A 13,367-nucleotide genomic window follows, 5' to 3' on the forward strand; every position below is an offset into this window, starting at 1 on the left:
GATTCACAGAGATCCTACCTCTGCCTCCAAAGATAAAGGCCTGTGCCCTGGCCTCCCCTGATGAGCAGCATTTTGCTGTGTATTCTAGCAGACTGACTTGGAAACCTCCATCCTTCTGCCTTAGCTTCCTGAGCACCAGAATCATGTATGTGCTCTGTGATTTCTAGTCTACTATTTAGAACTTCATTTATTTACGAGTACGTGAATATGTGTGCATGTCTATGTATATGCATGGGTGCAAATGCCTACAGAGGTCAGGAGAGGGCATCAGATCCCCTGGAGCTGGAGTTACAATTAATTTCTGGTTGCTCAGTGGTGTTAGTGCTGAGAACCAAACTTGTGTCCTCCAGCCCCTACACACACACACACACACACACACACACACACACACACACACACATTAGGGGTCATGGGTGAACTAAAGAACTCTCCATTATATATATATATATATATATATATATATATATATATATATATATATATTGAGACAGGGTTTCTCTCTACAGCCCTGATTGTTCTAGAACTCACTACGTGAATCTTGAACTCACAATGATCCTCCTGCCTCTACCTCCTGAGATTAAAAGCATACACTAGGCCGGGCATGGTGGCACACGCCTGTAATCCCAGCACTTGGGAAGCAGAGGCAGAGGCAGGCGGATTTCTGAGTTCGAGGCCAGCCTGGTCTACAGAGTGAGTTCCAGGACAGCCAGGACCACACAGAGAAACCCTGCCTTGGAAAAAAAAAAAAAGCATACATTACCAGAACCATCTACTATGGCTTTTTATGTGAGTTCTGGGAATCTGAGTTCACATCCTTGTGCTTGTGAGGCAAGGCTTTTACAAAGAGAAACATAGCTGTGGGCTCTAGTTTAAAAATGCCTAAAATAACTAAGACCTTAAACCTTTTCAGCATTAAATCCAGAGGAAACATCACCCCCAGAACCATGAAAACAAGCAAGAAAACAAATATTATAGGTATTTTACTTAAGGGAGGTGCTTAAAAGAAATCAAAACCACAGAAAGACAGAATGGTGGTTGCCAGGGGCTCAGGGGAGAGAATGAGAACGGTCCTCTAATGAAGAAAGTTTGTATTTTAGAAATAAGAGTCCTAGAAATTGATGCTGTTGCTCTGGTGATGGCTGCGCAGCAATACGAATGTCCTTAATACTACCCGCCTGCCACTCAAGGGAAGAACTGGGAAGGGAGAAGACTGGGGATGGGAACCAGTGCCTTACGCACACCAAGCAAGCGCTGTACCAGTGAACTACATCCCCAGACCAAATTAGCAAATTAATGTACAAAGTACAACTTTTATATATGGGTGTTCGGCATGTAGGTATGCCTGTGTACCACTTTGTGTCTGGGGCTCTGGGAAGGTAAGGGAGAACATCAGGTCTGGAACTGGAGTTAAAAACAGTTGTTGTGAGCCACCATGTTGGTATTAGAATTTAAACCTCTGGAACTACTAACTAGTGCTCACAACCACTGACCCAGTTCTTCCAGAAAAATTTTTTTTAATATCTGAGCTTTGAGTATGTGTGCGTACCATGTAAAAAGGTATGGACTTGGGCTAGAAAGACAGCTCAGAGGTTAAGAGCACTGTCTGTTCTTCCAGAGGTCCTGAGTTCAATTCCCAGCAACCTTTAAAAAAAAAAATAAGTAAAAAATAATTTGTGACTAGGGCATTGCAGCTTCTGTTTATGATCCCAGCACTCAGGGGCTCAGGAGCAGGACACCTGAGGTACAGAGTAAGACCCAGCCTGCTTCAGAACACTACCAACAACTGCTGGGGTGTGAAGCAAGGTTATGTGAGGACATGATGCACTCATGACACAGGCTTGGGAACATCCCAGGTTGCTACTTCTCAAGAGGGGAATTTGTAGAAGGAACACAGGAATAACCTTCCTCAAAGGATGTTCCCACACCTCAGATGTTTCTATGTTTCCCTGAAGACAAGTAACATTTTTGTGCATTTAAATAACCTTGAACAGGCTGCTCCAAGAGACAGCCTTCAAGGAACTGCAAACTCCTAAGGCTGTTAAGTTATCAAAGGAGGTAGAAAAATAAAAAACAAAAAACAAAAACTGAGCCTTGTTATGCAAATGGCACTCAACCGCTGGCTGCCTAGAGTCCCCATCTCCCTCTGGGCTTTCTGGCTTCAGTTCTGCAGGCATTCATCAGGAGAGGCAACTAGGAAGCCTTTCATCACGGAAAAACATGGCCCAAAAGAAAACAGACAAAGACTGAGTAATTCTTTATTTTCACATACTCGATGAAGGGGCTTTTCCTTAAACATTCTCTCCAGTGGAAAACAGAAGATGCGAAGCGGTTTCCGGTTCCTCTGCTCAGGGCCTGGGCTCCTCCTTGCCGGAATGGTGAGGTGGGGGGGTGTATTTGCCCTCTTTCATTAGCTTTTCCCGCTGGCGCTTGATTTCACGCATCCGCCTTATCTGTCAAGGATAAGAAGCACTAAGGCCAAGGGAGTCAGGACCCAGAGAAGAGCTTCTGCTCTCACTGAATCTGCTGCTATCGTTTGCTGAAGCCTTAACCCGAGGCTTTGTACATGATAGGCAAATGCTGCCCCAGACCAGAAGTTTATCATTTTCCAAGAAGGTTTTATTATTCTCTCTCTCTCTCTCTCTCTCTCTGGTGTGGTGTGTGTGTGTGTGTGAGAGAGAGAGACAGAGAGAGAGAGACAGAGACAGAGAGAGAGGGAGAGCACAGAGGTTGAGAAGAGGGCATCAGGTCTGAGACCTGAGGGAAGGCTATAAAGCCACTTGACACACCTCCTGGGAATTGAATTCAGATCCCCTGAGAGAGCAACAAGTGCCTCTAACTGCTGAGCCACCCTTCGGCCCACTAAATTAATCTTTAAAGTACTAACTGAAAAACAAAAGGATCAACTGGAAATCACTTTGAAACTTTTTAATAATCAGATCTCTCCCTCTCTTCTCCTCACCTTCTGCTCCCTTCCTCTCCTTCTGTCTCTTTATTTTTTTGATTTTTTCGAGACAGGGTTTCTCTGTGTAGCCCTGACTGTCCTGGAACTCACTCAGTAGACCAGGCTGGCCTCAAATTTAGAGGTCTACTCCTGCCTCCAGAGTGCTGAGATTAAAAGCATACATATACCTGACTCAGAATTCTAATATACATAAAAATACATACTTGAAAGCTAATAATCAGGATATTCTCAATATATATAAGAAATCAGGGGCTGGTGATATGTCTCAGCAGTTAAGAGCATTGACTGCTCTTCTGCAGGTCTTGAGTTCAAATCCCAGCAACCACATGGTGGCTCACAACCATCCGTAATGAGATCTGACACCCTCTTCTGGTGTTTCTGAAGACAGGTACCATGTACTTACAGATAACAATAAATAAATCTTTGGGCCAGAGAGATCGGGGTCAGAGTGAGCAGAGGTCCTGAGTTCAATTCCCAGCAACCACATGTTGGCTCACAACCATCTGTACAGCTAAAGTGTACTCATATACATATAAATAAATAAATTAATTAAAAAAAAAAAACCAAAACAGGTAACTGTAATACTATTAAGAGAAGACATTTGTGGGCTTGTGAGCTAGCTCAGTGGGTAAAGGACCTTGACCATTTAAGCATAAAGACCAAAGTCCAATTCCTCAGACTGGCATGGTAGAAGGAGAGAATCAATTTCACAGAGTTGTCATCTAACCTTGACCACGCACCACTGCTCACCCGTGAACACGCATGTACAAATAGTATCTTTATTGTATGGAAGCATCATCTGTCGATTTAAAAGCCTATGGCAATGACTTAGCCAGGAAATAGAAGGTGGGGCATCCAGAAAGCAGAAAGAATTCTGGGATAGAGCCAGGTGTGAGATTCCCTGGGAAGATGTGAGATGAACACGTGGTACCTAAGCACAGGCCACCAGCCACCTGGTGGAATGTGGGCTGGAATAAACGGGATATTTTGAGTTATATCTAGTCAGCAAAGTGTCTAGCTACATAGCCAAGGTATTTGTAAATATATTTTGAATCTAAGTCTTATTCAAGTTTGGTTTCTGGTATACACCTTAAATCTCAGCACTCTGGACCTTGATGCAGGCAAATCTCTGAGTTCAAAGACAGCCAAAGCCGTATAGTGAGACCATCTCAAGCAAATAAACAAACAAAACCCAATCAATCAAACAAAAGAAATATATCTGTAGGTATAGCTGCAACACAGAAACAGGCAAAATGGTGGCCAAAGTCAAAGCTTCCTTCTATAAGATTAGGGCCCATGTGTTACGTAATTCATTCAGCTAAGACCTTTTCCTCCCTGAACCTTTGGTCAAATTTGCCTACAGCAAGGTCATTAATCAATGCCTCCACCTTCTTCAGAAACACATCCAGTTGGTCACACTATGTTTGACCAACACACTCCTCATTGGAGAACCCTAGATCTCCAGGGTTTGACAGCTTCTCCAATGAGGACTCAATGACTGTGAAATAGTCCCACCCCAAAGTTTTCTTTTTGTAAAAATTACTTTATGTTACATATATGGGTGTTTTGAATGCATATATGTCTGTGTACTACAAGTATGCCTGGTGTCTGTGGAGGCCAGAAGATGGTGTCAGATCCACTGGGAATGGAGTTGCAGATAGTTGTGAGCTGCCCTGTGGGCACCGAGACTAGAAGAGCAGCCAATGCTGTTAACTGAGTCATGAGCCATCTCTCCAGCCTCCTGAAAAATGTTTTAAGAATGACCAATCAAAGCCAGTGTGAATTCTTGCTTTACAGACTACCGAAAAGACAAGGCCTACATACACACACAATTCTGGTTATAGCAGAAGACAGGGTAAGAAGAGGAAGAACAGGCCCTCCTCAGATCCAAGGGTCTTAGCTGCCTACGTGCCAGGAGTCTTCCCAATTACAAGTGAGCAGCCACTGCCCAGAGACCAACAGGACACACTGCAGCTGGCCCAGGGGACTAGGGATTTAGTACAGTGACAGAACTTACCTAAAGTGTGCAAAGCTCTGAATTCAATCCCCCCCAGGGCCAGAGGAGAGTGTAAGGGGAAGGGGAGGGAAGTAATTCAGCTCCCACCTCCATTATTTTCTCACCGTTTTGAAGCGAAGAAAGCATTCCTCGAAGTCGTCGAACTCTATCTTGCACTCTTTTTTCGCCCGGGTTGCACCGATCTGGCTTGCACACTCTATCCACTCTTTCTCAAAAGCGTGGCACCGAGCCGCATTCTTGTAGGGCTGCTCAGCACTTAGGAACATAAAGTGCCGGTCTAGGCTGATGCCCAGCTTTTTCTGCACATCAAGGAAAGGCATGGCTGTAAAAGAACACAAGGCAACATGAGAGATAAAATGACGTGGTACTGGGAAGAAACAAGATACTTCATCTGTGAAGTCTGAGGCCCCAAATTTCTTCTCCTTTCTTTCAACTTTGTGTTTTTTGAGATAGCATCTCATCTGCCTTTAAGTCCCTGTAGTGAGAGAGAGCCTTTCCTCATCCCTTGCCCCCCTCTTCCAACTGCTGGGATTACCAATCTTTTTTTTTTTAAATATAAAGATTTACTTATTTATTATATGTAAGTACACTGTAGCTATCTTCAGACACAGCAGAAGAGGACATCATATCCCATTACAGATGGTTGAGAGCCACCATGTGGTTGCTGGGATTCGAACTCAGGACCTCCGTAAGATCAGTCAGTGCTCTTAACCACTGAGCCATCTCTCTAGCCCTACCAACCTTTTTTATTAGACAGGTTCTCCCAGAGTAATTTAGAGGCTTTCACAAAACTCAAGGAATAGAAAACTAAAATTATTTTTTTCTATATATAAGGATATTTTTGTCAAGGGCAGAAAAAAATTGTTTTGACTCAAACAAAAAGCAAAACAGCCAGGCAGTGGTGGCGTGTCTTTAATCCCAGTACTCTGGGAGGCAGAGGCAGGCGGATTTCTGAGTTCGAGGCCAGCCTGGTCTACAGAGTGAGTTCCAGGACAGCCAGGACTATACAGAGAAACCCTGTCTCGAAAAAACCAAATCCAAAAAAAAAAAAAAAAAAAGAAATGGATGGATTCTGGTGCTCAGTGGACCATGACAGACATTAAGCACAAAGAACATATGGAAAATACATAATAAAGTTGACATGGAACAAATAATCCCAAGTGACACAAGTGCTTAAGACTGGAAAGAAAGCACAACACACACATCAAAATCATCCTGAAATTTAGGGGTGAATTTAATTTATAAAGTCCCCTCCCATTCTTTTAGTCATTTACTGTGTATGTTAGAGGCAGAAAGGGGAAAGAGCGCATCATAAGCACTGGAGACCCACACCGGGAACCTGAGTAAGAATTCAGGGGAGGAAGCTCTTGGGAGAATAGCACCCACACAATTCACAACTGCCGAGGCGGATCTCCATCCATCTCTCTCTCTCTCTCTCACACACACACACACACACACACACACACACACACACACGAGCAGTAAGCAGTGCAGTCTAATATGTCAGCGACAACAGAAGTGACAATGAGTACGGACAGAGGCTCTGGAGCTAAGTGCACAACAGGGAGAAAGCGGAGGGCTCAGGAAAATGGGACCAAAATCAGGACGTAGCGCACGCCTTTAATCTCAGCACTTGGGAGACAGAGGCAGATGCGTCTCTGTGAGTTCAAGGCCAGCTTGGTCTACAGAGTGAATTCCAGCCAGGGCTACACAGAGAAACCACGTCTCAAAACAAAAACTAAAACACGAAAAGGAGCGGGGATGTCAGGGTAGGAAGGAGGCCAAGGCGGGAGTCCGGCAGAGGACGGAATTACTTTGGAGGGCTGGAGGGGACCTAGTTATGGGGCGAAGGGATGACAGGAGGACTTGCCCAGACCTGGGACACCCACAGAGAGAGATTTGTCGAGGAGCTAAGCCTGGATGCGCGGGAACAGCAGCGCCTACCGCACTTCAGCAGTGCCCTTGTCAGGTCCCTGGACGCAGTTCACGACCGCCGGCTTCCGGAGGACGCAGAAGTCTGCCGTAAAGGAGGCCCGCAGCACGACATCTACAGAGCGACGCCGTAAATCGGCCACCGGCCGCGTCCACGTGGGAACCATAGAAACCAAGCACAGCAGTGTGCGCCTGCGCAGCCAGCCTCCAGACTCTGACAGCTGATAAATTGACCTTTCCTCATGCTACTGAAGTATTTAATTCTCCTTTTCAGCTCTGTCATGACAATTAATTGTTATGCTTTACTAACTTACCAGATGCAGGAGAGATTGGAGCTGAGACGGTAGTGGGCAGGGCACCCACCTTGGCCAGATTGGTTATATATATATATATCTTGCCTTCTATTTAAACTCTATCTTCATGTCAGGATCCAGTGGAGGAACTTGCCTAAACCGGGCAGTGGTGGTGCACACCTTTAATCCTAGCACTTGGGAGGTAGAGACAGGCAGATTTCTGAGTTCGAGGCCAGCCTGGTCTACAGAGTGATTTCCAGGACAATCAGAGCTATACAGAGAAACCCTGTCTCGAAAAACCAAAACCAAAGAAACAAACAAACAAAAAAAAATTTAAAAAAATCAAGAAATCTGCCTGCTTCTGCCTCCCAAGTGCTGGGATTAAAGCCATGTGGCCCACTGCCCGGCCTATTTCTATTTCTGAATTTTGATATACTGCCTCCTACTCCCTCCCAAACTTCTGTCTTCAGTTATCCAGAAATAAAACTTATAGTGTGTGTGTGTGTGTGTGTGTGTGTGTGTGTGTGTTGGTTCCATCCTTCTACCACCTAAATCCAGGGGATTGACCTCTAGGGACTCAAGCAGGATGAATTCAGGTTGTCAGGCTAGATGGTAGGTGCCCTTCTCCACCAAACTTTCTCTTGATCTTAATTTAAGTTTGATTCTCTTCTTTCTGACTTGCTACCACCATCTCTCCCCTTTAAATTTATTCTGAAGGGGGCTTAAAAAGAGAGAGTGGGGTTTAGGGAGTGTGGCAAGGGGGTGTGGGGGAAGGGGGTGCCTAGGTGGCCCATGCCCAGGCACCTCTTCCCCCTGAGGGAACACACGCACAGACATGGTATAGAATAGAGTTTATTGAGGGCAGAGAATAGGAGTTAGAGAGGCAGAGAGAGTGAGAGAAAGAGAGAGAGAGAGAGAGAGAGAGAGAGAGAGAGAGAAGAGGAATGGAGGAGGCTGGCCATGATCACGTGGAGGGGGGAGGGGAGGAGAGCCAAGGGGCAGAAAGGTGAGAGTGTGATGAGGAGAGAGAAAGAGAAGGGGCAAGTAGCCCCTTTTACAGTGGGCCAGGTCTATGGGGCGGGGCATACCTGGCTGTTGCCAGGTTAAGTGTGGGGTGGAGTTTCGACAGAATACCAACACATTCATACCCTGTTTATTTCACCAGCTTCTGATGGAAATTCCAATCCTTCAGACATTTCTAAGCCCTGTCTCAGGCCCTGCCAGCCTTGTCCACTGTAGATCTGAATGTAAACAGGCACTCACCACTGGACATCTCAGACAATAGGGTCCTTACAGTCAACAGCAGCCTTTCCTCCCAAGCAAATGCTGGAAAACAACTCCCAGATCAAGCAGGAACTGTACGAGTTGTTGCCGTGGTGCCCAAGCCTTGGGATGTGCTTGTGGGTCCCCCATCACTGTGTCCCCCCTCAATACTTCTTTAGGACTGTATAATAAAGCAAAGGACTTTATACCTGTCTTTACCTCCCAGACATGGAGCCTCCACGTCCCCTGGGATGAAGGGCTGCTGCCCCCGCACAACCCCTCTGAAACACATTCAGGGGCTGCGGGGTTATTCCAAGTGCCCTTGGTATTCACTCCCAGGGCTCTGTCCTGGGCCCATTCACATAGTGGAAACTTTAAGTGTCTTGCACTGTTGTTATGAAGAGCTGAACTAACTGGTAACCCTTGGCGTTGGAAACTCTCAGGCCAGTTATTGAGCTGTATGACAGAATGCAGATCTTGTGGATTCCATATGGTGATGGAGGAAATAGCAAGCTGAATAAACCAAACCAGGAATCCCTTAAGCAAACTGGGTTGGAAACAAGGCTGTCAGGCTCAAGATGCCAGAGGCAACTGGAGGGCCGCAGTCTATCCTTAGAGCTCCCCTTGGGAGGCAGAGGCAGGTAGTTCTCTGTGAGTTCAAGGCCATCCTAGTCTACATAGTGAATTCCAGGATAGTCAGGGCTATATTGCAAGACTGTGACTTGAAAAAACAAAACAAAGGAACTCCTTGTAACTTTCCTTTTTTCCAAACCTTATTTTTAATGATAGTTCTTAAACATCTTCACCTCCCTTGTAGCCTGCTACCCGACAGAGGTAGGGGACCTGTTTAGAAAGGCTCTTGTCTCAGCAGGGGTCAGCAGGAAGGACCAGGGAGAATGCCACAAGTTCCTGGCTCTGTCTTTCTTAGTGAAGCGAAGATCAGCAAAGACGTGAGAGCCACAAGTCCTGCACAGCTCGCTCTGTAAGTCCAGTTCAGCCTCTGTCACAGTCTGAGTCCTATGTATATCCTCCAAACCTCACGTTCTCCACGGGGTTCGCCTCAGCACATGCTGTCTCAGCTGCCATCACTCTGCCCATCAGTCTGAGGAAGAAGCAAGAACCTGCAACAGGCCACCACAAGTTTTTCTCTCTATTGAGTCCCAACAAACGCAGCCAAACTACGAAATGTAAGGTGGACCAATACATGCATGTTTTTTTTTTTAAAGATTTATTTATTATATATGAGTACACTGTAGCTGTCTTCAGACACACCAGAAGAGGGCATCAGATCTAATTACAGATGGTTGTGAGCCACCATGTGGGTGCTGGGATTTGAACTCAGGACCTCTGGAAGAGCAGTCAGTATTCTTAACTGCTGAGCTATCTTTCCAGCCCCTACTGCATGTTATTAACAAAGAATCTTTCATCATGTGTCCTTTCACATGCTTGCTTTAGCAGCACATTCTCTCTCCTGTGTCTGCTTCAGCTAAATGTTCCTTCACGAGTCTGCCTTAGCCTTTTACCTGTGTCCCCTTCAGCTAAACATTCCTTCACGTGTTTGCCCCAGAAAACACCATCCAAATGACTTTCCAAAGAACCCTTAAGTTTCCACTTCAACTCCCCTTGGCCTGGGAATGTTCCTTGGTTGGTAGAGTGCTGGATCCCCAGAGTCATATTAAAAACCAGGTATTGTGGTGATGCAAATCTGTAATCTCAGCTTTAGGGACCTAAAGCTAGGAGTTAAGTTGAGATCACCTTCAGCCTCAGCAGAAGACAGACAGCCTGGACTACAGAAGACTTTGTCTCAACTCAAGACTTCCTCTTCTGTTGTATGGAGCTGTCTCTTGACCCGAAAACTTGGACTTCCCGAGTGGTATGAAGACACAAAGCATTGGTAAAGCCGGCCAGGCACTTACTATACCCACCATACATTCTCACCATAAAGTAACGCACCATGGTCTGGTGTCATAAACTAAATAGCTTTATTCCTGAGTGAGCATCCCTAACAGCAGATAATTAAACTCCTGTAGGGATGCTGCCTGGGCAGGAGCCTTCCTAGCACCCACTCCGCTCTTCTTTCCTAGAGGCACACAATGCCTACCAAGGCAGGGAACTGTTGCTCTTCTGTCCACTGGACTGTGAGATAGCCTGGCGAAAGCTTAAAGTAATTGCCCCGGGGTTGAGGGGAGTCCTAGGCCAGTGCTGAGACACTCATCAGTGAGGAGGTGAGAGGACTGGTCATAGTGATAACAGAGATCTGTGCAGTAGTGGAGGAGGCACCGAGACAAGCGCCTTACAGGATGTTAGAGACAAATGAAGGGCTCACTGCAGGTGCAGCACACCTCAGAAGTCCTCAGTCTAACCACCCAGTTACCACTGCTACCACTTCACCTACGTCACTTAAAATCTGTGTGAGCCGGGCAGAGGTGGCACACGCCTTTAATCCCAGCACTTGGGAGGCAGAGGCAGGCGGGTTTCTGAGTTCGAGGCCAGCCTGGTCTACAGAGTGAGTTCCAGGACAGCCTGGGCTACACAGAGAAACCTTGTTACAGAGAAACTCTGTCTTGACCCCCCCCCCCCAATCCTGGTGGCTGGGTTGTCTGTTATTTTTAATTATGTGTCTTAGGTGTAGGTATGTGCATGTTGTATGGGTGCCTGAGGTCAGAGGCATCAAATCCCTCGGAACCGGAATTACATGTGTCCCAGAGTAGCTGTGAATGAAGTCTAATACAAAATCATGGATTTATGAAAGGGTACTGAGGGTAGGATGTGGCGGGGAACACCTTTACTCTCAGAGGCAGAGGGAGGTGGGTCTGAGTGACTTCAAGGGGAGCCTGACTGACACAGCAAGCTTGAGGCCAGCCAAGAAGGGTAGGTGAGACAACAAAACAAAAACAAAAACAAAAACAAAAAAACCTTGGAAGCGGGAGGGTAGGCCCTTTAAATCCCAGCAAACTGGGAGGCAGGGGTAGACAGATTTTTTTGAGTTTCAAGGCCAGCCTAGTCTACAGAGCAAGTTCCAGGACAGCCAGGGGGTTACACAAAGAAACCTTGTCTCAAAAAACAAACAAAATACCTTACAAATAACTTGGGCGGGCCTGGCAGTGGTGGCGCATGCCAGTGATCCCAGCACTTGAGAGGCAGAGGCAGAGGCAGGTGGATTTCTGAGTTTGAGTCCAGCCTGGTCTACAGAGTGAGTTCCAAGACAGCCAGGGCTACACAGAGAAACCCTGTCTCGATAAAACCAAAAATATAAAAAAAAAATTTTTTTTTTTTACAGACCAAAAAAATTATGAAGAGAGATGGAACTGAAGACTTGGATGAAAGGAATAGCCTGTTATGAGGGGCTAGTCCTGCCACCTGGGGACATGGTGAGGTCCCAGACAGAGCCGACACTGAGGGCCATGTCAGAGTTCATGGTTACACGGTCATAGGGACTGGTCCCACTAGAGACCATGGGGATGTCCTGGTGGGGGCAGCCACCAGGACCACATAGATGTGCACAACTAGTCTCACCCCTTGCTGAATGTGGTCTCTCGAGAGCTGGTTCCATCTCTCACTGGTGGCGGCGTTTGGGAAAGCAGGCCGGGTACAGAGGTGATGTCTTCTGCTGTCCCTTGCCACCTCTGGCAGTCAGGAAAGCTGCTCACAGGGTCATGAGCTTGGGAGAACTGGCCCTGCCCCTCACCAGCTGCAGCACTCCGGAGAGCTGGCCTTGTATTTGCCTGGGCAGTACAGTAGTGTTAGCCCTGGTCAAGGGGGAGTGGGTGAACCAGGCCGAGCAAAGAGAAGCTGGCCCCACCACACTCATCTGGCAAGAGGTGGTGAGCATGCAGGGGTGATGCCCTTCCCCTCCTCCCATTGCCACCTGCAATAGCCAAGAGCCAAGATTGGGAAAGCTAGCCCTGGCCCCACACTGGCAGGCCTTGTCCCTCACCTAGGCAATACAGTGGGGTTGGCCCCGGTGAGCCAGCCCCTGGGTGAGTGGGAGGGCTGACCCAGCCCCACAGGCTGCAGCACTTGGGAAATTGGACCTTGCCTGGGCAGCAGTGGAGCTGGTTCTGGAGGTGTAGGTGAGCCAGCCCATGGGTATGAGAGCAGGAGAGCTGACCCTGCCTTCTGCTGATGGCAGCATGAGGTGGCCTAGGCAGAGCAGTGCTGGAGAGCTTGCCATGGTGGGTGCTGAGAAGGTGGGGTCAGTACTGAGCTGACCAGCCCAGCTCCCACCCAGGCTCAGATCAGGGGTCTGGGCTGGCCCACCCCCCAGAATCTATATCACCTTCGAACAGATGGGACAAGTGTAAGGGCCATTCCTCCTGCTCCAAAGCCTCAGAATCTCCACGACACAGAACAACAACAGAGTACCTGGGAGGGGTCTCCATGATGATCCAATATTGATGGTGCTAGAAACCAGAGATCTCGAACCACATCAATGACTCACTGCAAGGACAAGTGAATATATGCAGACAGAGCGATATACTATGGGATACACCGGCACACGACAGCCTCTGAGTACATTTTTCTTGTGTTTTCTTTGTTGTGTTTTTTTGGGGAGTAGGAGGCAGCAAGGGGACAGGGAAATGAACAGAGCAGGACTGGAGTGGATGATGTGAACCTCACAAAGAATCAAGTAAAAAAAAGATAGGTGTGCCTCAAACTCCACGGTTTCTGGGAACAAAATCTGGGTTCCTCTGCAAGGGCAGCACATGCTCTTAACCACCAAGCCATCTGTAGCCTTTCATCACTTGTCAGATCAGCTCTCTTAGTACAAGGTAACTTCCAACTTGATGATGTAGCTAAGAGCCCTGATTTTCTTTTATGTCTCCATCCTAGAGATACAGACATGTATGACGTTTGCCAGAGACCAGGCCCAGGGCTTTGTGCATGCCAGACGGGCACT

At 47.1% G+C, this 13,367-nt stretch overlaps 1 protein-coding gene across 3 annotated transcripts; it reads right to left on the reverse strand.

Moving 5' to 3' along the window:
- Positions 1-2,239: 2,239 nt before the first annotated feature.
- Ndufs5 (NADH:ubiquinone oxidoreductase subunit S5) lies at positions 2,240-7,006 on the reverse strand. 3 transcript variants are annotated; one of them, XM_052177292.1, is made up of 3 exons: positions 6,924-7,006; positions 5,084-5,301; positions 2,240-2,450 (listed from the first exon to the last, which is right to left on the reverse strand). In XM_052177292.1, the coding sequence occupies exons 2-3, from the start codon at positions 5,297-5,299 to the stop codon at positions 2,346-2,348; spliced, it is 321 nt and encodes a 106-aa protein (XP_052033252.1). In that variant the 5' UTR covers positions 5,300-5,301; positions 6,924-7,006; the 3' UTR covers positions 2,240-2,345. The 3 variants fall into 3 exon arrangements, with proteins under 3 accessions (XP_052033252.1, XP_052033251.1, XP_052033250.1); XM_052177291.1 differs by having other exon boundaries at positions 6,869-6,999; XM_052177290.1 differs by having other exon boundaries at positions 6,856-6,999.
- Between the last annotated feature and the right edge of the window lie 6,361 nt (positions 7,007-13,367).

The sequence above is a fragment of the Apodemus sylvaticus genome, chromosome 3 (genome assembly GCF_947179515.1).
Source record: "Apodemus sylvaticus chromosome 3, mApoSyl1.1, whole genome shotgun sequence".
NCBI classification, from domain to species: domain Eukaryota; kingdom Metazoa; phylum Chordata; class Mammalia; order Rodentia; family Muridae; genus Apodemus; species Apodemus sylvaticus.

Coding starts and splice junctions, on each gene's coding strand:
- Ndufs5 (XM_052177292.1), bottom strand. CDS start 5,299: ATGCCTTTCCTTGATGTGCAGAAAAAGCTGGGCATCAGCCTAGACCGG. Junction 2,451..5,083: donor GCTTTCTTCGCTTCAAAACG/GTGAGAAAATAA, acceptor TATCCTTGACAG/ATAAGGCGGATGCGTGAAAT.